Source organism: Salvia miltiorrhiza, chromosome 1, assembly GCF_028751815.1.
Source record: "Salvia miltiorrhiza cultivar Shanhuang (shh) chromosome 1, IMPLAD_Smil_shh, whole genome shotgun sequence".
Lineage (NCBI taxonomy): Eukaryota > Viridiplantae > Streptophyta > Magnoliopsida > Lamiales > Lamiaceae > Salvia > Salvia miltiorrhiza.
In genome coordinates, this window is record NC_080387.1 from 46,042,067 (window position 1) to 46,062,268 (window position 20,202).

At 34.7% G+C, this 20,202-nt stretch overlaps 2 protein-coding genes across 3 annotated transcripts; both read right to left on the reverse strand.

Moving 5' to 3' along the window:
- Positions 1-3,769: 3,769 nt before the first annotated feature.
- LOC130986538 (uncharacterized) lies at positions 3,770-8,545 on the reverse strand. The gene is made up of 7 exons (XM_057909976.1): positions 8,264-8,545; positions 6,901-7,016; positions 5,926-6,008; positions 4,813-4,934; positions 4,455-4,619; positions 4,211-4,304; positions 3,770-4,146 (listed from the first exon to the last, which is right to left on the reverse strand). Exons 1-7 carry the CDS (start codon positions 8,388-8,390, stop codon positions 3,966-3,968), a joined length of 888 nt encoding a protein of 295 aa, XP_057765959.1. The 5' UTR covers positions 8,391-8,545; the 3' UTR covers positions 3,770-3,965.
- Positions 8,546-8,942: 397 nt separating this feature from the next.
- On the reverse strand, positions 8,943-14,275 carry LOC130986502 (probable pre-mRNA-splicing factor ATP-dependent RNA helicase DEAH5). 2 transcript variants are annotated; one of them, XM_057909942.1, is made up of 4 exons: positions 14,160-14,275; positions 10,856-14,080; positions 9,823-10,237; positions 8,943-9,334 (listed from the first exon to the last, which is right to left on the reverse strand). In XM_057909942.1, exons 2-3 carry the CDS (start codon positions 14,059-14,061, stop codon positions 9,844-9,846), a joined length of 3,600 nt encoding a protein of 1,199 aa, XP_057765925.1. In that variant the 5' UTR covers positions 14,062-14,080; positions 14,160-14,275; the 3' UTR covers positions 8,943-9,334; positions 9,823-9,843. The 2 variants fall into 2 exon arrangements, with proteins under 2 accessions (XP_057765925.1, XP_057765918.1); XM_057909935.1 differs by having other exon boundaries at positions 10,856-14,238.
- Between the last annotated feature and the right edge of the window lie 5,927 nt (positions 14,276-20,202).

The window sequence follows — 20,202 nt, forward strand, 5'->3', positions numbered from 1 at the left end:
ATAAAGACATGTTATTAAATTTAGTGACATTTGAATATGTAATTATTTTTATGACATGTAAAAGTGTAGTTATTTTTGTGATATGTGCAAGTGTAGCTATTTTTTATGACAATATAATTTATAATTAATTATTTGAAAAAGTTAATTTCATTACCTGGTTAAAATAATACAATAATATTTGGGTATGTATATATATAATATTTGTGAATGTGTGTGTGACATATTGACAAACACAAACACAAACACAAACACACACACACAAAACATATAGTGACACACGTGAGACAAAAATATTTTGTTATGACTTTGGATGTCACAAAATTTGTTATATGAATAGATGTCATAAAATTTGTTATATTTTTAAATGTAACAAAATTTACTTAGTATTTTTTTGTTTTGCTTTATGTTGGTACTTTTGACATAAATTATAATATTAGTGCCAAAAGTATCATCCGGACCCACACCCAACCCGATCCGATCCGCTCAAATTAAGGTCAATACAGTCTGAAATTGCAAAATATGGCCAAAATTTGTGCTTTTAAGATGGATGATCAAATATTGAGTTTCAATCCCCCAATATGACTATATAAGTGCATATTTTCATAAATATATGTGTTGGTGTTAGTCTTGATAGATAAAAATAATAAGGTTAATCTCTTATTTACTTTGATGGATTAGAAATTTGGGATATCTCAAGGCCCTTGATTATTTTATCATTTAATTTCATTTTGCTTGATTCTTATCTCATTGAAATGGTGAAATTAGAGAAATTAATCCTAGTCTTGAGAATAAAAATACTCAACATACATTTTATCAATTATACAAAGTAAATGCGTCCTTAAAGATATATTAATAAATTTTGTGACACATTTTTTAATGTCACTAAAATTGGGTTATTATTAAACAATTGAAGTGGATTTACATCTTTTGCAACTACTCCTCCAACACAATCCAAAATAAGAGTCGTGGTTCTGAAAAGAGCAATGCCATTGTGCATTTTGTATTCATCTCGACCTTTAATTGAAATCTTATTATGGTGTTCAGTGTCAAAGTTGTTAATCCCATATTTTGGACAATTATTTCACTTCATAAAAAGTCATTAATTATTTCAAGGGACAGGCATCCAGATTCCAGAGTCCGGTATAATTTCCATTTCTTTGAAATTACTCTTGATGGGATTCAAATTCGCCAGCCACAAACATCCTTATTCCAGATGTTTCAGTCTATTGCTTTGCCTCTTTTCTCCCAATTTTCTTATTGTGGTATTGTATCAACTTACTTATTTGGACCCTTCTGAAACAATAATATTTATTTAAGTAAAAGAAAGGATCAATTTTAAGGAGATCGATCACTTCCATTTTAATTTTTAACTATTTGGTTTTGTAATGCTAACTTCTTTATCATTACTCTTCATATATACTTGAATATGAAATGTTTATGAAATTATGTTTCCAAAGTGAGAGGGCGCTTTATCTTTAAAAGAAGGTGAAGGCTCTTGACGAGTTTCATTCTGTAAGGAGGCGTTTACTTTACATGATTGATAAAATGAATGATTGAATATTTTTATTCTTATTAAGAGTAGGGTTACTTCAATCCCACCCTTTTGATGGGATAATAATCAAGCAAAACAAACTTAAATGATAAAAATAATCAAGGGTCTTGGGATATCCCAAAATTTTAATCTAACAAAGTAAACAAGAAATTAGTCTTACTAATTTTATCTATCAAAAGCTAATCCTTCAAAGTAAACGCCGCCTAAATTTCTTGTATCTTATAAGCCATTTTCGAACTCAGAAGATCTTAATTTCATTAAAAAATTAAGTTTTTTAAATGTTAATTTATAATGAGATTAAAGAGATTTCAAGACGATGATGTATAACAAATTGAATTAAAGTGAAATTTTCAGAAGTTGGAATCCGTAAGAGTAAGGCTAGATAATTTGGATAGCAAAAATATCTTTGTAGCCATCATAATTAAAAAAAGTGTTTTTCTAATCACTTTTTGTTACTGAAAAGAGAGAGAGCCGATAGAATAGTGTTTTAAAAAATATGAACCAATATTACTTTATTACAAAACAAAAAATTCTTTCATTGAAAAATTGTAAGTTGCCAATTAAAATCAACCAATTTGGATAAACTGGCTACGGCAAGATTTTCTTTAACAAGTGATTTGTTCATAGAAATTATTGACTCATCCACTATTTTCTCAAGCATTCTTCATTTTCTAAATATTTAACTTTTTCCATGAAACCTTCTCTCTACGTATATTTTCTAAGAGTTGCAAAAACTGTCATAGTTGTAAATACAATAAAAAATAATTTACCTAGAAGGAGGACTGGTCTCTCTTAATACGAGAGGTTCTAACGAGAAAAAATGGCTTTGAATAATTTCCCTAACAAAATATTGTCAAGCGTCAGTAAATAATGCACCTAAATCCCTGCTTACGAGAAATGCAAAATTTAAAAACTCAAATGCCAAAAGCTTGCACTTTCTCAAATATTTGCAATAACTAGTATTAAAAACATAAGAATTCAACCAACTAAATTTTGTTAGTAAAAAGTTCTTAGAAAATAATTACCAAACACAAGAACTATAAAGAATGCAAATAAGAATAAAATTAAGAGAGCTCGGGAGAAAATTTGTTTGCCTATGTCTGCAGGGGTTGGAATGTAGTTGATCTGAAGACTTGGAATCGTGTAGCTATTTGCAAGCTTTTGTGGAATCTCGCGAATAAAAAGGATAAACTGTGGGTTCGATGGGTTCATGGATGCTAAATTAAAAATCAGAATGTGTTAACTATGAACCCTCCTGACCAAGCCTCATGGATGGTTAGGAAGATCATTGCAGCTCGAGAGTATTTGGAAACAACAAACTCAGGTATGGCTATTTTACAACACGTACTTTTCTATTAGAAAGCTTTATTCGGAGTTGAGAGGAACTTTTCCAAATGTTGGATGGAAGAAGTTATTAGGCCAAAATGCAGCAGCGCCAAAGAATGTTTTTATTCTATGGCTCACTATGATGGGGAGACTGTCTACATGTAAAAATTTGAGGCGAATTGGCATCAATGTGGAACCACGATGTTGTTTATGTGAGACGTTAGATGAGACTATCGAGCACTTGTTTTTTCAGTGTGATTATTCTGGAAAAGTGTGGGATGAAGTGAGTCAATGGTGTAATATCCAGAGAGGGGCACATTCTTGGACAGAGGAGAAGATCTTCTTATTAACTCAATGGCGATCAAAATCTAGGAAACAAGGACTATATAGAGCAATGGTAGCTGTCTTAGTCTACCATATTTGGCAAGAGAGGAATGCAAGGAAGTTCAGAGCAGGAAGCGGAAAGAGTAAGCAGAGAGCATGCATGATTATGTTGATGATGAGATGTTCAAAATTTCCTAAGTTAGCTAGATTGCTTCAACATTAAAAGTTGTGTGATTGTAATTGTTATTTGTTCGTTCGTAATCTTCAACGGATACATTTGGTGAAATAAAATTTTATTTACCCAAAAAAAAAAAAAAACAAGCTAGTTTTTCCGATGAAGAGATAATAGAAAAATTTATATCAAAGCAATCTTGCAAGATGCTCCTAGTCCTGATCCATTATAAAAATACTAGCTGCAGTGTATATATACAAGAGCCAGCTGAGACACAAACTTCTATTTTCTAATCTATAAATCTCGTATTTAATTTATTTCATAAGTGATACATAACTCTTAACTATCACAAAGTTGAAAGGGAGATGAAATAGAGAGTCCAAACTAATGTGAAGTAGATGAAAGTCAGCATGTAGAGATACTTGACTGCTCACTCTTTTACGTTGAGTTGGCCGAAAAAATTCCAAATTTGATGTTTCATCCAACAACAATCAGTCATCATGCAAGGTAATTGTTTTTACAAATGGAAGTAAATACGCGCATTTTTCGCAGTAAGGGCTGGTGACTAACCTATTTGGAGAGATGTTGAGTCTAGTGCAGGCATTCCTTTATGAAACGCACAACTATTGAAGTTAATTCGCCTTGATGTGAGCTATACTTATGATCAGCTCCTTGGATTATTTGCAGCTCGTGGTTCGGTATAATCTTTGCAAACTCTAGGGCGTCGTCTACTGGGATCACTTCATCTGCTGATCCATGAACTGTCAACACCCTGTATCCACATTTTACCATTACTTGTCTACATAGTCATGAATAATAAGGTAGACCATAGTTACCTGCAGCCCTTGTCAATTGAAAGGCATGCCTCATGCATGTTTGTATTCACTCGCTCCAGTAAACTCTTCTCCGTGACTCGATAACTTACAGCCCCTACAAAATAGAGGGAATAATATTGGGACTTCAGCGAAAGTAAGCTTGAGAAAAAAGATGTAAGCCCAGACATCAAGCAACATTGAGTCATGGTTTCTCGACTTACTGAAAAAAGCATTTGAGTATGAAAATGGAAAATGCGAATGAAACCTGTTTTAGTTTTAACGTCAATATACCCATCCTTCTTCAGCGTTTCCATGAAATTTTCACCAAGGCGTCTTTCAAGACCGCTTTTGAGATCATAACGACCACAGACATTAACAACAGCACCTATATCATGATACTTAGATGCATAAAGGAGGACAACACTGCCACCTGCAATATGCAGAAATAGGAAAAGCGCGGCAATCAATTAGTCAGCAAACAGAAGCAAGAGCAGAAAAAGAGTTCCACAAAATAACATATTAAAAACGAGATACAAGAGTGGAGGGGGGGGGGGGGTGTAATTAACAGCCTTATCTTAGTCACAATTACTAGTCCTTATCTAATATATTTAGTAGTGGCATACCTTTACTATGGCCTAGAATAGCAGCTGGCACACGACGTACTCCAGTGAAGTATTCAACGACAGCTCTTAAGTCTTCTCTCTCACCTGAGTAGTTACCATACTCAAAGGGGCCTTCACTTTCCCTGAAAATCCACTAAGAACATGAAACCAAGAGATCTAAAATAAATAACTCAACAATCTATTCCACCTTACTGTGGAGACAAAAAGAATATGGTGTACTGATGAAATATTATTATAGACATGAAATTTGAAATTTACTAAGATTTAACTGGCTGAAGTGCTGCACTGTGTTTGAATTGAAGGATGACCAGTTACAGGAAACCACCCTAAAGCTCTAGTTTGACCAAAGTAGGTTGTCAGACATAAATATGCTTCGTTGAGGAAATTATTGCTGAATTTTGATTAAATTGTCATAGTATGCCTAAGTATTAGATGTTGTTAATGCAGTGTCTAAGCATTTCTCTTGTCTATTTTCAGAAGAAAACATGTAGAATGATCGAAAAAGCTAATTTCATTATAAATAACAAAAGAAAATATTGATCTGGAAAATATATTTGCTGCTGTTTTCGGCACTTGTCACTTTCAAGCAAGAGATATTTTCCCCCGCCCACGGCGCAGGGGCCGGTAGCGAGTTGCTAAAAGAATCCATTAAAGCGTTCATAAATTCTTGTAAAGGGTTCCATCTGATGTGGGATATTACAGTTACACACATACCAGAAATCTACACCTCAGCTAAACTAATGTTAGATAAACAATGAGAGAGAGGTCATAATACTTATTTAGCTCAGTCAAGATATAAGTAAATGAATATTTTCTTCTTGAAGCGCACTTATTGCTAAAACCATCCACCTTTTATGCAACTTCAGGAGAGATGGATACCTGCCGTTGCCTTAATCTAAGAGAACATATTACCCAGGATGTTATAATTGTCTATGCGCCTAAAAAATGTGTCACAACAAAACAAGAAAAGCAGCCAAATATGAGAGCAAGTTCAGCTTCTCCCTATTTATTATTTGTTGCACAAAGACAATATAAACAGCAAGCTAAAACATCTTTACGAGCTACTTGTTCTTGTGTGATCATAATCAGTCTCATAAGACAAAGTGAACTTACCCATTTCCAGAAAAATCAAAGCGAAATGCACTAATTCCTTCATTTTCCAAAGCAACAGCAAGGTTTACCATCATGTTGCTCTCCTGCAGATAAAAAGATTTTAAATGAACAAGCCAGCTGCCTGCCTGGGTTATTGGTAGAACCAGAATATTCTTCATTGTGATGAGGGGCACATTACAGTTCTACATGGTAAAAGTGCAGCACAAACGACAGAAAGAAAGAAACATCGAATAAGAGGCCTTTCTTGACAACTAACCTAGTAGCTTAGTGTTATCACTCCTTGTATAGGTGAGGTCTGGGATTAGATTCCCAACCCCCTCAAACCCCCAACTGTCAAGAAAATATATACATACATATATATATATGTGTGTGTGTGAGGCATTGAAACAGCTTATTGTTATATAGTTTATTATTGTACACAATACAATACTATAGAGAGTAACTTACCATATGCCTTGAATTCGAGATACATATACATTATATTGAAGGCAATAATTATTTTCATTAACTCCAGTTTGTCTTTTCTTATATTGAATCATGAAGACTAGTGAAAAAATTTGGAAAAGTCACAGTGAGACTTCAGTCCTGGAAAAAGCAATAGTGGAATATGGAAAACTGAAATAGCATCTTCAAATTTCTGCTAAGACAAAGAATAGCAAGTACTAGATAAAGCAACACCTTCCAACTTACATTAAATAATTACGAAATGAAGGCGGTACTTCTATACACAGTCATTGTGGGAAATTCAAGCTAAAGAAATTCTTTCGACCATACTAAGTCTATTTTCTTAAGGGAAGTTCATTTTGTAGAAATCATTCCAGATTTTGGCATCAATATACTCTCACAATTCAGCAGTCTAAATCAAGCAACAAATCAGAATTCATTACTCCTGTTCAGAGAAGAAAACGATTAATGGCATCTGGTATTGAACTATTAAGCTAATAATTTTTTATCAAACCAAAGGAGTTTACCAACCTTTGAGGACCGAAAGCCGTGGCATAAAACTGCAAGTTTTTCTGATCCAGTGTCATGAAACACGCCAACAAGTTTTTGACCTTGCTTGTTCGGTATTATTATTCTCTGCTGCATACCTGCTGAGACATTGTACTTCATATGCACGATAACGAGCAAAGGCTCAAAGTCAAAAAGTATTTTTAGTAATTGCTGGCATGCCACAGTTTGGCATTATAAAATCTCTCTGTTTAGGATGGTGAAGTTGTGGGATTTGGATATTCTGCGTCAAAATGCTAGGTAAAATATTTTTTATAATATTATACAGGACATTCATCATGCAAGTAAATTTCACTAACGTGATGGAGAAGCATTGAATAAATTATATGTTTGTAGAGATTCTTTGCAGATTAATACATTTGTAAACAACTAGCAAAGGCAAAAGAAAAATATATAATAACACTTCAGAAAAAATGGGACCTTAGGCAAGATATAAACCTAGGATGAAAGCTATTTGAATCAAAAGTTGTACAAGTTTTCGAGTGCTTTTAAGTGATCTGGATTCTGTTTAGGACAATGCCTTTCAACTTTATGGATGCACAAAAATCTCTGTGGTTGAATGTCAATCAAGGTCTTTTATCAGTAATAAACTAACAGGTCTTAATATTCACAACTTATCAAACAGCTATATTGTGCCACCACTGAAGTGAAGCAATACAGTGGAGAAGACTTGGTATACGATCGTGTCAAATCCAAACTGCTCATATTTATATACGAAAATAACTACATTATGGGATTTATGGCAAGTGCACTATGATTTGCAGCCAATGCAGCTTCAGCGAAAAATAAATCCCAACACAAAGGCCTACAGCACACCAAGAAGCACTCCCACACATTCGGCTCAACATATAAGCCTACACAATATGCTGCCAAGAACAACAGGATAGCATTCTAAAAGCAGACACATCCTCACCTACTTAGAGGGATAAGTAACTAATCAATGATTTAATTCTTTTTAACAGAAAAACTACTTAAAACAATCACTCCCACGTTAAAGCTGTATGAAACTTGGTCACATATAATTAAAGCTGGGATATCAATTCACTAGCTTAAATAAACATTTTGGAGATCTCCTTCTTCATACAACTAGAACAACCATTTCTCAACAATGCATGTTATATGCACACCAATCATCCTTAAAGTTCTTCACTCACTCAGTCTGCAATCGCACAACTATATACTGACGCTGATGTATATTGAATAAATAAAAGACGTGTATATGTACATATGCTAAAAAAATAGAAACCTTCCGTTCATAAATAATATTGTATCTTTCAATCGTTTTGGTAAAACTCAGTTCATTCACTCAAAGTTGAGATTTTGTCACCTGGGCTTTGAGCTACGACGAGGTTGCTTCTGAACTTGATTCGGGAAGATGAAAATATGACCCGCTGAAACGTGAGTGGATTCTTGTTCGGAATTGACATGTGTGTGAGCACCAAATTCGAATTCATCACTCTATTTATTTTAGAAAAATATATATGTTGATTAATAGTGGGAATTGAAATGCGGTGCTAAAAAGAGAACCTTGAGGCCATGCTATAAATTTTGGTTTTATCTTATCAAAAGTAATTTAAGGCGTATGTTCATTTTGAGGAATATCCATTTTTGTCCGGCCACTTGTGCCACGTTTGCCAAACAATCTATTTATTCTTAATATAGTGGGTGTTCACTTGCGTGCAAATAAATAAAAAAAATTCAAAAACCATGCCACAGTAGACTCGAACCCAACATCGCACACTCAATTGTAGCATTTCTTAATATAGTGGGTGTTCATTTGCGCGCATATTTTTTTGCTTAAACAAGCGTTGAATAAAATGTGCCGGCACATACTTATATTATAATTTTTTTACACATAATATACAAACAACATTTTCGCCCATAAATATCTAAAATCTCCCGTATTACACAAGCCACCACATTGTAGCTTCGTCAAATTCAACTAAAGAAAATGAAGACAAGAAGAAGCTAAAAGTAGCCATTAGCCAATATAATACATGTATGAATGAATCAAACAAGGGGTGGCCATCAAGATAGAAGTGGAAGTAATGAGTAGTATGAGTGAGAGCAAATGTAATCAAAATACATTACATCATTGAAGCGACACAGACAAGTTCATCAAGCAAACAACCTTCACTAGCTAGTAGATTTGCTTATTTGCTTGAAACCTTTCAAGTGTATGTATGGATGGTCGTTTACAGTAACAGTTTCAAGGCACTATCCCCTTTACATTATCAAGTACCTTATCTCATTAGCAGCACACAACCCTTTTTTCAAAAGCCCTTCAAAAATAGCAAGAATGTGACCAAACTGCTGTGTTACATTCGAGTTTACACTGTGGTAACCACACAATTACACTGCTAATAGCCTCATTCATCCTCTATTGCACATAGAGTACCTGGAAATATTCACACACAATCAAAATTCCCAATCTACTGAAGCATAAACAATTCATACAAATAAAACAATCGCAATCACTTCAATCACAATCAATCAAACCAAACTAAGAACATAGCCGGTGGATGTATATTCTCTTGATGCCATTATTTTATTGCTATTAATGGGAAATCATAAAAACTGGGATCCTTATTACGAGTAGCAAATCCAATTCATTAAAACAGTGCAACTCTCTTCAGGCCCAACATCACTTCAGATATCTTATAAACAACTAGTAAAGTTAATATTGCAACTCAGAAATCAGAATACTTTCCGCCACTTAAGGACTACTCTCTACTATTGTCATTAGCCGATTCCCCACTTCCCCAAAAGGTTAGCAGCACTTCTCTAAAAGAAAATTTTGGCATACAATCTCATAAACAATAAGAGATACTTAACATTCCTTCTTTAAACATAAAAGAGTATCTCTTAAGTCCATGGAAAACTAACCAGTAAAAGTATCAAACAAGACTAAGCACGCCTTTTGCTTAAACGCCACGAGTTCGGTTCATGATATCTGTCGTAGAGTGGCTCAATACGCTCTTGTCTCTTGCGCTTGCTCATTTTCGTTGGATCTGACACTTTGAAGAACCTTGGAGCTAGTTCAACCAGCCACTTTGGATCTACGACAGTCACCTCACGCATATACTCCTTAGTAGTCATCACCAACTCGTGGTAAATAACCCAGTCGGGTTGTCTTTGGAACAAAGCACTGCTTGGATGTATATAAACCGGTTGGTTCTCAACAAGTGTTCTATAGCCTTCTTGTGGATCCTTCCTAGCAGCATGGAAAAAGAAACCAGCACCTATAGCTTTCCGTATCTTTTGAAAATTCTTACCAGCACTCACAACGTCCAGTTTGTACCTATTAACAGAGCAAAAATTAGAAACTTGCAAAGGGATTTTCTATAGAGGCATTTTTACATGCAAGAGACTTATGATCAATTACAGTGAGATAATAAGAGAGCCTGAAGCATTTAAACTACGGCATACACAATAATAAGAGATAACTTTAAGATAAAACAAAGAATGCCTTGAACTGAAATGGTACAACTCTTAGGCATATAAGAAAACCAAGAAAAAACATTTAATTCTTACAGCGAGTCTCAGCAGGATTCACAGAGCTTTAAAAGAGAAAGTAGATAGAAATCTTAGTCATAAGAGAAATCTTAGTCACGAGAGAAATCTTATTCAGGAAAACAGTGAAAACTTTAGTCAGTCTGTGTCCCCAGCAAAGACTTTCCAAAGAAGTCTATTACAAATTTTAAGAGCCTAGTAAAACAAGTTTAAAGATACTAATTCAAAAAGAGATGAATAATCATAGATCATTAAATTCAAAGAACTATGGGAAACCAAGAAAGAACCAAAGTAAAAAAGTTTAGCATCATTTCAAGACCATACTTGTATTAAATCAACCAATAACAAATTAAAAACAAAACTGAATGAAGGCAATTGGACAAAAAAGAAGAATAGAGTTACGTACTTGTCCATGATCGAGAGAAGCTGCTTTCTCACATCCTGTGCCCTCCTCAATGATCGTGACTGAACAAAATTCTCAAAGCACCATGGCCCTGAGAAATTTTTTGCTTTCCATGCCTCATAAACAGCAAGTAGAGTCAAATGATCACCTTCAGGCTGGAAAAATTTTGCTCTTTTTTGATCTGCTTGAGCTTGTTTTTCTCGTGGTCGGTAGAATATATTTCCAGTTTGAATCATTGCAATAATGGTCAGAATTTCATCACTGCAACCAAGATCCACACTAGCAAGAAGCATTTTGGACAGCGGAGGATCCAACGGGAATTCAGCCATTTTCCTACCCAATTTAGTAAGAAGACCCTCTTCATCCAGAGCTCCTAAACTGTATAGCTGCTCCATGGCAGAAATGAGAGCCTGAGGTGTAGGGGGGTCCATAAAATCAAAAGACAAAAGATCATTAATACCCATAGCTTTCAAATTAAGAGTAGTCATTCCAAGATTAATCCTTTGAATCTCCGGAACTGTCGTGGGAGACATCTCATTGTGGAATGCACTCTCTGTATAGAGACGATAGCACTTTCCCGGTCCTGTACGTCCAGCTCGCCCTGCCCTTTGTTTAGCAGATGCTTGCGAGATTGGAGTTATCACCAATGAGTCAAGCCCTTGTTTAGGATTGTACACATTTTGCTTCGCAAACCCAGGATCAATGACATAAAATATGCCGTCAATAGTCAATGAAGCCTCTGCTATATTGGTCGCTACAACAACTTTCCTCTTTCCTGGAGGAGCAGGATCAAAAATCCTGGACTGCATTTCACTAGGTAGAGCACTGTATACAGGTAAAATGATCAGCTCCGGAACATTTTTACCCAAACCCTTCATTCTCTCATAGAGACATTGACAAGCATAATCAATCTCTTCTTGACCAGTCAAGAAAAGAAGTACATCACCTTCAGGTTCAGTCAAGTGAATCTGTAACACGGTGATCAATGAGGCATCCAGGTAATCACTTTCCGGCTGCTTGGTGTACAGTATTTCTACTGGAAAAGTTCTACCTGGAATGGTGAAGATGTTGCAGTTGAAGAAATATCCAGAAAACTTCTCCGCATCCAAAGTTGCAGACGTGACAATCAGACGAAGGTCAGGTCTTCGTTTTACAAGTTGCTTCAACAATCCAAAAAGGACATCTGTATGAATGGTCCTCTCATGGGCTTCATCAAGCATTATCACCGAGTACTGAGATAAATCTTCATCAATCAGAATCTCCCTCAGAAGCATACCATCTGTCATGTACTTGATTACAGTCTCTGGACTGGTGCAATCTTCAAAACGGATTGCATATCCAACCTCTTCACCCAGACGACAACCAAATTCCTCAGCAACTCTCTTTGCCACAGACATTGCAGCCACCCTACGAGGCTGAGTGCATCCAATTTTTCCCTTAGTAGTGTAACCTGCCTCAGCGAGATACTGCGTTACCTGTGTTGTCTTGCCTGACCCCGTTTCACCAATAACAACCAGGAGCTGATTTTCATGAACAGCCTGAACCAGTTCCTTCTTCAACTTATAGATGGGTAAACTTTGTCTCTGTTCCTGAATGGAAAGCTTTGATCTTTGTCCAAAAGTAAGAGCTTTCCCATATGCATCCTTCTTCCACTCCGGCATGTCATATGCAGACAAGCCAACACCTCTCAGTTCCTGAGCAAGATGCCTCTCACCTGTTTCTGGCATTGGGTCTTCCCAAGGCCGATTCAGATCCTTTGGAATGGAATCCAGCATAGTCCGCTGTTGTTGTTCCCTAACTTCCCTCCTTTCTTTTATCAGAGCAGATTGAAGTGCTGCTGCACGGCTCAAAGACCCCTCAGGATTCTTGAATATCTTCACAGGCGACATGTCAATGGAATACCTACTTTGACCCTGCAAGAAAGCAGGTTCATCGTCATTCAACTCAACCTCAAGCTCCTCTTCTCCTCCTTCTTCCTGATAAAGCATCCCATCTCCCTCATCATCAAACATAGGATAGTCCTTTACGCTCATAACACCAGAAGCAATGAGTTGCTTAGCCTCCCATCGCTCAGGAGAACTCATCTTCTTTAGTGGTCTCCGCGATGGCACGGCATCAACTTCCTCAGTTATCCTGATACCTGACAGACCAATCCTACTTCCCATCCCTCCACCATCATTCCTACCCGAAGGGTTGGCCGACAATCCATCATCAGTCTCACTCCTCTTCAAGGGCAACAAATCCTTTCCACTGTTCTGATCCACATCCCTCATTGACAAACTCAAATTACTCCCACTAACCGAGATAACTTTCACATAGACCTCCTGGTCTCGCTTCACTACATCCTTGGCATTCGAAATCCTCCTGGTTGCCATCTGAGACACATGTACCAGGCCCTCTTTCCCTTTGAAATCATGAAACTGAACAAAACACCCCTTATCCATCACCCTCGAAACCCTTCCTTTGTAAACTTTGTACAATTCTGGCTCATCCGACTGGCTATCTTTCCCCTTCCTTGTCTCTCTGTTCCCATCATCCCTCTCTTCATCATATTCATTCCTCCAATTCCGTTCTCCTCCTCGATTCCTATCCCTGTCACCATGCCTTTGCCTGCCTCTCTCATCGCCATAACCATCCCTATCTCCACCAACACCCCTCTCCTCCCTACCTCTATGTCTACCTCGGTCCTCCCTATCCCCATGTCTAACCCTTTCCCTGTCCCTCTCTCTATCTCTATCTCTATCTCTGTCACGTTTTCTCTCTCTCCTATCACCATCTCTGTCCCGATTCCCATACCTATCTTCTTCATCATCCCCCTCCAATCTCCTCCGGCTTTTCGCCTCCTCTTCAATCTCCTTCTCCAGCTCCTTCACCCTCTCTCTACCATCCTTGATCTTCAAAGCTGAAAAGGACTCATTATCCCCCTCCTTTGATCCCTTCTCCGATTTCGACTTTTGCTTCGGCGGCAAAATCGCGTGAATAATGGTAAGAAGCGTGCGGACAAAATAATCGGGCATCTCTGCTCCATTCTCCTTCAATTTGACATCGAATTCGTCCACTGTCTCACAATTCCTACCCATCTCCGTGATGAACTCCGCCAGCACTTTATCCCCAAAACCTAAATGGGTTTCCAGCTCTGTACATACTTTTGAAACTAACGATAAATACTCTAGCTTCTTCAGCCCATCAGCTTCGACTTCTGCCCCCATTGCCGTAGTCTGTAGATGCCTAAAATTGAAAATCTAAATTAACTGTAAATCTAAATCTACACAAATATCAAGCCTACAAAAACAGAAATACACACTACCAATTCAGAGAATTTCGGTGTTAGGGTTTCGGAAGAAGCCCTTTTAATAAGAAAAGTGGAACTGCGAATCGCCCATTTGCAGATATTTATCAGGCGAGAATGGTTATTTTTTAAAAGGGATTATAGCCAAATTTTCACCATTTGATAAAAGTTGCAATTTTCACCTGAACTTTCAAATTAGCCAAAATATACCTGAACTTATATTTTTTGTTATAAATTTCACCTGAACTTGCAATGATTGAACTCCATCGAGGTGAAATTTACAACAAAAAATATAAGTTCAGGTATATTTTGGCCAATTTAAAAGTTCAGGTGAAAATTGCAACTTTTATCAAAGTTCGTGTATTTTTTTGCTATAATCCCTTTTTAAAATAGTACTAGTGCAAGTCACGGCTATGAAACAAAATTTGAGATACCTTACGCACATTCCTGCCATGTACAGGGAACATATGATATATTTAAATAAATAAATATAAAATATATTTTAAAAGTAAAATAAATGCTCAATAAAATTTTGAATTTAAAAATATAAATTTTCAACTTTATAGAAATTGTAATGATGATTATATTTATTAAATAAATTTACATTATTTGATAATCAAAATTAGCATTACGCATTATTATTATTGATTATTAAATGCCATAATAAATAAATAAATATTTTCATAAATAAAAAATTGTAAACTTTTAATGAAGAAGAGAAAAATTAAAAAATTTAAATTTTAAAATTATCATAACTTATTCTTTTTAAATTAATTTTAATAAGATACTATTACGAATTTAAATTTAAGATGCATGTTGAATATTTTTTCATAAATCAAATTCACGAAAAGAATTTAAAAAAAAAAAAAGAGAGAGAGAGAGAGAGAGAGAGAAAATTGGTAGGAAAAAATGGGGGGGGGGGGGAAGAAAAAAACTCTCTTTTTATATACTTCATCCCTCCCTAAAAATTGTCACAATTTTCAGAGACATCCCGATATTTTTTTTATATAAAATCAAAATTTTATTAAATCAGAGACATCCCGATATAATAATAAGGTAACAATTTTTAGGGACGAAGAGAGTATTATATAGATATAAATTAAGAGATGATTATCAACTTATTTTGTATAGTGAGGAAGAAGGATTTCAAAGTTTTTGGAATTATTCTAAAAATTAATAGATTAGTTAAACTTGTAATTAAGCAAAAATTGTGTTTAACCTATTTTAGTGAGAAAAAAAAAATTAATGGATTGAATTATTGTAATGTTTGACAGCTATTTGGTTTAGATTATTTTAAAAAGTTATTTATCCTCTCTCAACTTTTTTTTAAATAAATCTATTTTTCATTTTTCTAATTTTTTTTACCTTTTCATAATATCAATTTTTATTATTGTGAGTTTTTTTTTTGTTTTTTTAATATTCAGCCCAAACATATTAAATTAAAATTATACTTTTTTTTATTAAATTTATAAGTATAATAACAGAGTTAGTATTAATTTTATATGAATATAGAAATATAAAAACGGTTTTCGAGCATTGCATGGGGTGCAAATTGATGAGGATAAAAATATGCATTCCTAGAATATTTGAGAAAAATAACAAAAAAAAAAAGGAAAGATTCTCGGCGAACAGCGTTGCCAAGCCCAGAATAGCGCTGTGATGAACAGAACATGCCTGATTTCACGGAACTAACCTTATCCGGAGAAGTCTGACGCACTCAGCCAACTCAAGTCCCAAGATCAAGATTGCAACATAAATACGAGATAAGCATGGGGAGTTATAATTTGATTATAACTCAAATAGGAGTTTTTTTCCTACTAGAATTCCTAATGTTTTGCCTATAAATACATGTAAATCCTAGTGTAAAATCATCTACTATCACTGTCTATTTAAACTCAAAGTCTTGCACTAAAATCAATACAAAGTTCAACGTTTTCTACGCTTTTCACATGTTCTTGTTATTTTCTATTCTAGGCAATATTTTTGGGCACAACGCAAATGCTAGCTAGTAAAAAGAAAAATATAGTTTATAAATTTATTAAATTGAGATTTATTAAAAAGTGAAAAAGAAAAAACATCCCTTGAAAGCACAAAGATGCAGACTAAGGGCACAAAACAAAAAAACGAAGGAGAACAACTCAAAAAGGAAACTCAGGATAATTATCCATATCATCCGACCAACGCCTATGGACGACATTATTCATTGCAATCATACTAGGCCTATTGGCGACGTCAACCACAAACTCCCTCGGCTTGTGACCCATTTCCTCCGCATTCCTGAGACGACTTTTAATACAACCTTTCGGAATTGCATGTACAGGCTCTCGTCCCTTTACCGAGCCCTTTGGACGACCACGTCCGCGCTTCTGCTCCGAGAGCAACTGCATCCCCTGATTAACTTGCTCTTCTAACCTAATAATACGACTCGCCATGTCATCCGGAGAAGGAATGGATTTCTTATCAAAATCAACTTCCTTAATCGCCGAATTAACCCGCTGGCTCGCTGAATCTTCTGCCCCAACTACCGGTTGTTGCTCTACCACAGCTCCACTATTCGTTCCAGGATCCAACTCCAAAGTTCCCTCTACATTCAAGCCCTCCTTGTCACTATCCTTGTCCGTGTGAGGCGACCCATCATTTTCTTCATCATTTAAAGCCTCTGCTTCATAATTGGAGTCCGCAACGATAGTCTCCTCCACTTCCTCTTCCTCATCCTCATCAAGCGCTTGATATCGGTTAGCATCCCCCGCCAGAGGGAGATCATTTTTCTTAAACGACACTGTAGCCGCGTCAAGAAGATCAGGACCTGATAGAGGTTTAAGAATATCAACTTTGGGCTGCCATGCAGGAGTCGGACCCTCTCCCTTATCAAGATTCTTCACAACCACAGCAGGAGGCTCAGTGACTTTTTAATAAATAAACCTTCAATTTTATTATAATTACAAAATTTTACTCATTTTTAAAATCAATTTGAAATTGATTTCAAATTAAAATATTGACTTTTTAATATCATATAGATTAGATTTGCCTTATGTGCGATATATATATGCCTGGGATCTGTGTGAGTAGCAACTTACCTAGCGATCGTCGTGTTTCGATGATTGTCAAGTCTAAAATTTCTCTCTCTAGTAAAAAAATATCCCTCTAGTTCATATAGTTTAATTATTAAAAAAAATTAACTTTTTATATTTTATAAACTTTTAAAACATCTCATAAGCAGTTGGAACTTATAAGCTATTTAAAATAAAATTTAGCCAAACACCTTATTGAAGCCCAAGTTAAACTGTTGCTTAAAAATGTGTCTTTGGTTCAAATTAAAGCCTAACGGGGTATTTACTTTAAGGGTTGGTATTGGGTGTGGCATGCCGCATAGCATACGGTTGGGTCGCCCTGCACCCAAACCCGCGCCCCAAATTCTTATATTTGTTTATAGTAATTGTTACTTTTAATAAGCATAAGATATACATTTGTTCGCACAAATATATACTTATGTAAATATAAATATTTACCTTCACTTAATATAAAGTATGCAAATTCTCATGTGCGGTCAACCGCATACGATGCGGACGGTTTGAAAGTTTACATTTATTCACAATAATATTTACTTTTATTCATAAGAACTTTTACTTTTAGTTATTTTCACTAATTAATATTTTTATTATTAACTATTTGGTCCAGTAATGATTGTCGTTATAAAAAATAATTATTGTTACAATGAAATGTAATATTTCTAAATTATTACATTTATTCACAATAATTATTACTTTTATTCATGAGAACTTGTACTATTACATTAGTATACATTTGTACGAACAAATGTATATCTTATGCTATTAAAAGTAACCCACCGCATGGGGTGCGGTCAACTGCACAAGAGACCAACCCTATAAAGTATTATATTTTCTAAACCCTATAAATTAAACCCTAAAACCTGAACACTAAACCCTACTTAAGAATATTTATTTTTAATAAGCATAAGATATACATTTGGTCGCACAAATGTACTTTTGTGTTAATATAAATATTTATCTTCATTCAATATAAAGCATTATACATATCAATAATTATTTTTCCTTACGATAATAATTATTTGATCAAATAATAATATAATTATTTATGTTTATTAAAAGTAATCATTGTTATAATAAAAAGTAATAATTGATATGGAGAAAGGCAACGGTTTCAAATATATTATATTTATTGAAATTATTGTTGTAATAAAATAATTATTGTTATACTAAAAAGTAATAATTATTAATATAAAAAAGGTAGTAATATTTTTGAAACATTATATTTTTTCACAATATTGATGTTAACTACTTATATTAACATAAAGTATACATTTGTGCAAACAAATGTATATCTTATGCTTATTAAAAATAACAATTATTATAAACAAATGTAATACTATTGATATGGAGAAATGTAAAGTTTCAAAAATATTATATTTATTGTAAGTATGCTTATTATAAGAAAGGTAATATTTTTGAAACATTACATTTCTTCACAATATTGATGTTAACTACTTATATTAACATAAGTATACATTTGAGTGAACAAATGTATATCGTATGTTTATTAAAAGTAACAATTATTATAAACAAATGTCATAATTTGGGGCGCGAGTCAAAGGGGTGCTGATCAGGGGTGCGGGTTTGGGGCATAGGCGACCCGGCCGGCCGCACCTAATAATTAGTGTTACTTTAAAGGATTAGGTTGGATAGATAAAAATAGTAATGTTAATCTCTTGTTTACTTTGTTGGATTGAAACATTGAGATATCCCAAGACCCTTGATTATTTTTATCATTTAAGCTAATTTTGTTTGATTCTTATCCCATCAAAAGGGTGGGATTAGAGTAATCCTACTCTTGAGGATTAAAATACTCAACCATCCATTTTATCAATCATACAAAGTAAACGCCTCATAAGTGAATTAAATTAGTTCTAGGTCAGTCCAACTCAACTCATTATCTTTCTCTCTCCAATACCCAAACAACAAACACTCTCCCAAAAGGTGTGCGTGTGTTGACCCAACGATAGAAGATTAATACCCAAGACATGAGATCCTAAGTTTGAGTTTTTAGTCGTGCGATTTTTAAATTTATTTATTTACTTTTATATATATATATATATATATATATATATATATATATAGGAATTGGTTCAATTGAGATTTCTAAATATTTTGAGATAAATGAACATATAAATACATTTTGATGAACTTGTCAATTAATTTTTATGAATGCGCGTTGGTCTGGGGTTCAATCCCTGCAAGTGACGTGTTTTTTTAATAAATTAAATAAATTCATATGTTCATCAGTTGAGGAGACAGCCCGTAAGAATACTTCATATGGGATGATCCTTAAAACAGCAAAAACAAAGCTTTGGCAACAATATGATAGATAATACTCAAAATAGTTTAACAAAGCTTTGGCAACAATATTATAAGCTATTTAAAATAAAATTTAGCCAAACACCTTATTGAAGCCCAAGTTAAACTGTTGCTTAAAAATGTGTCTTTGGTTCAAATTAAAGCCTAACGGGGTATTTACTTTAAGGGTTGGTATACTTGCAGGCTTTAATTAGAGAAATTCTCGCCAATCCCTTGGGAGACGATTTTGCTTACTCCTGTTTGCACAGTGTGGGCATACCGGCTGACTGCCGGATATTTTTGGTGTAAAACGACGCACCAAATTTGAGAAACCCGATTCAAAACCAATAAACTCTGACGCAGGATTATTGGATTAAGACTGCTTTTCCCTTGACCCTGATGTGTCAATTTACCACTAATCAAACCTAAACCACAATTACGGATGGCCGGTTCAATTGGCTATATAATTAATTCTAACCCAATAAATATTTGCAACTATCTAATGGATTAAAACAATTAATATCATTAAACATGAAGAATCGCAGATGCAAGCATAAAAATAAAGTATAAGAATAATTAGATCTCACAGAATAATTTCGCTAGTGCTTCCCTAATCGATGCCGGAATAAAGAAATTTAGCTAGAAAACATAATTAAATAACACAAGAAATAAATAAATAAATTGCAAGG

Bases quoted from the DNA above. Each gene is read 5' to 3' on its own strand.
- LOC130986502 (XM_057909942.1), bottom strand. From the start codon at position 14,061: ATGGGGGCAGAAGTCGAAGCTGATGGGCTGAAGAAGCTAGAGTATTTA. The intron at 10,238-10,855 runs GTACGTAACTCT...CTCTGTTAATAG, and splicing joins CTTCTCTCGATCATGGACAA to GTACAAACTGGACGTTGTGA.
- LOC130986538 (XM_057909976.1), bottom strand. From the start codon at position 8,390: ATGAATTCGAATTTGGTGCTCACACACATGTCAATTCCGAACAAGAAT. The intron at 7,017-8,263 runs GTGACAAAATCT...ATGTCTCAGCAG, and splicing joins CGTCGTAGCTCAAAGCCCAG to GTATGCAGCAGAGAATAATA. The intron at 4,147-4,210 runs GTAACTATGGTC...ATGTGGATACAG, and splicing joins TCAATTGACAAGGGCTGCAG to GGTGTTGACAGTTCATGGAT.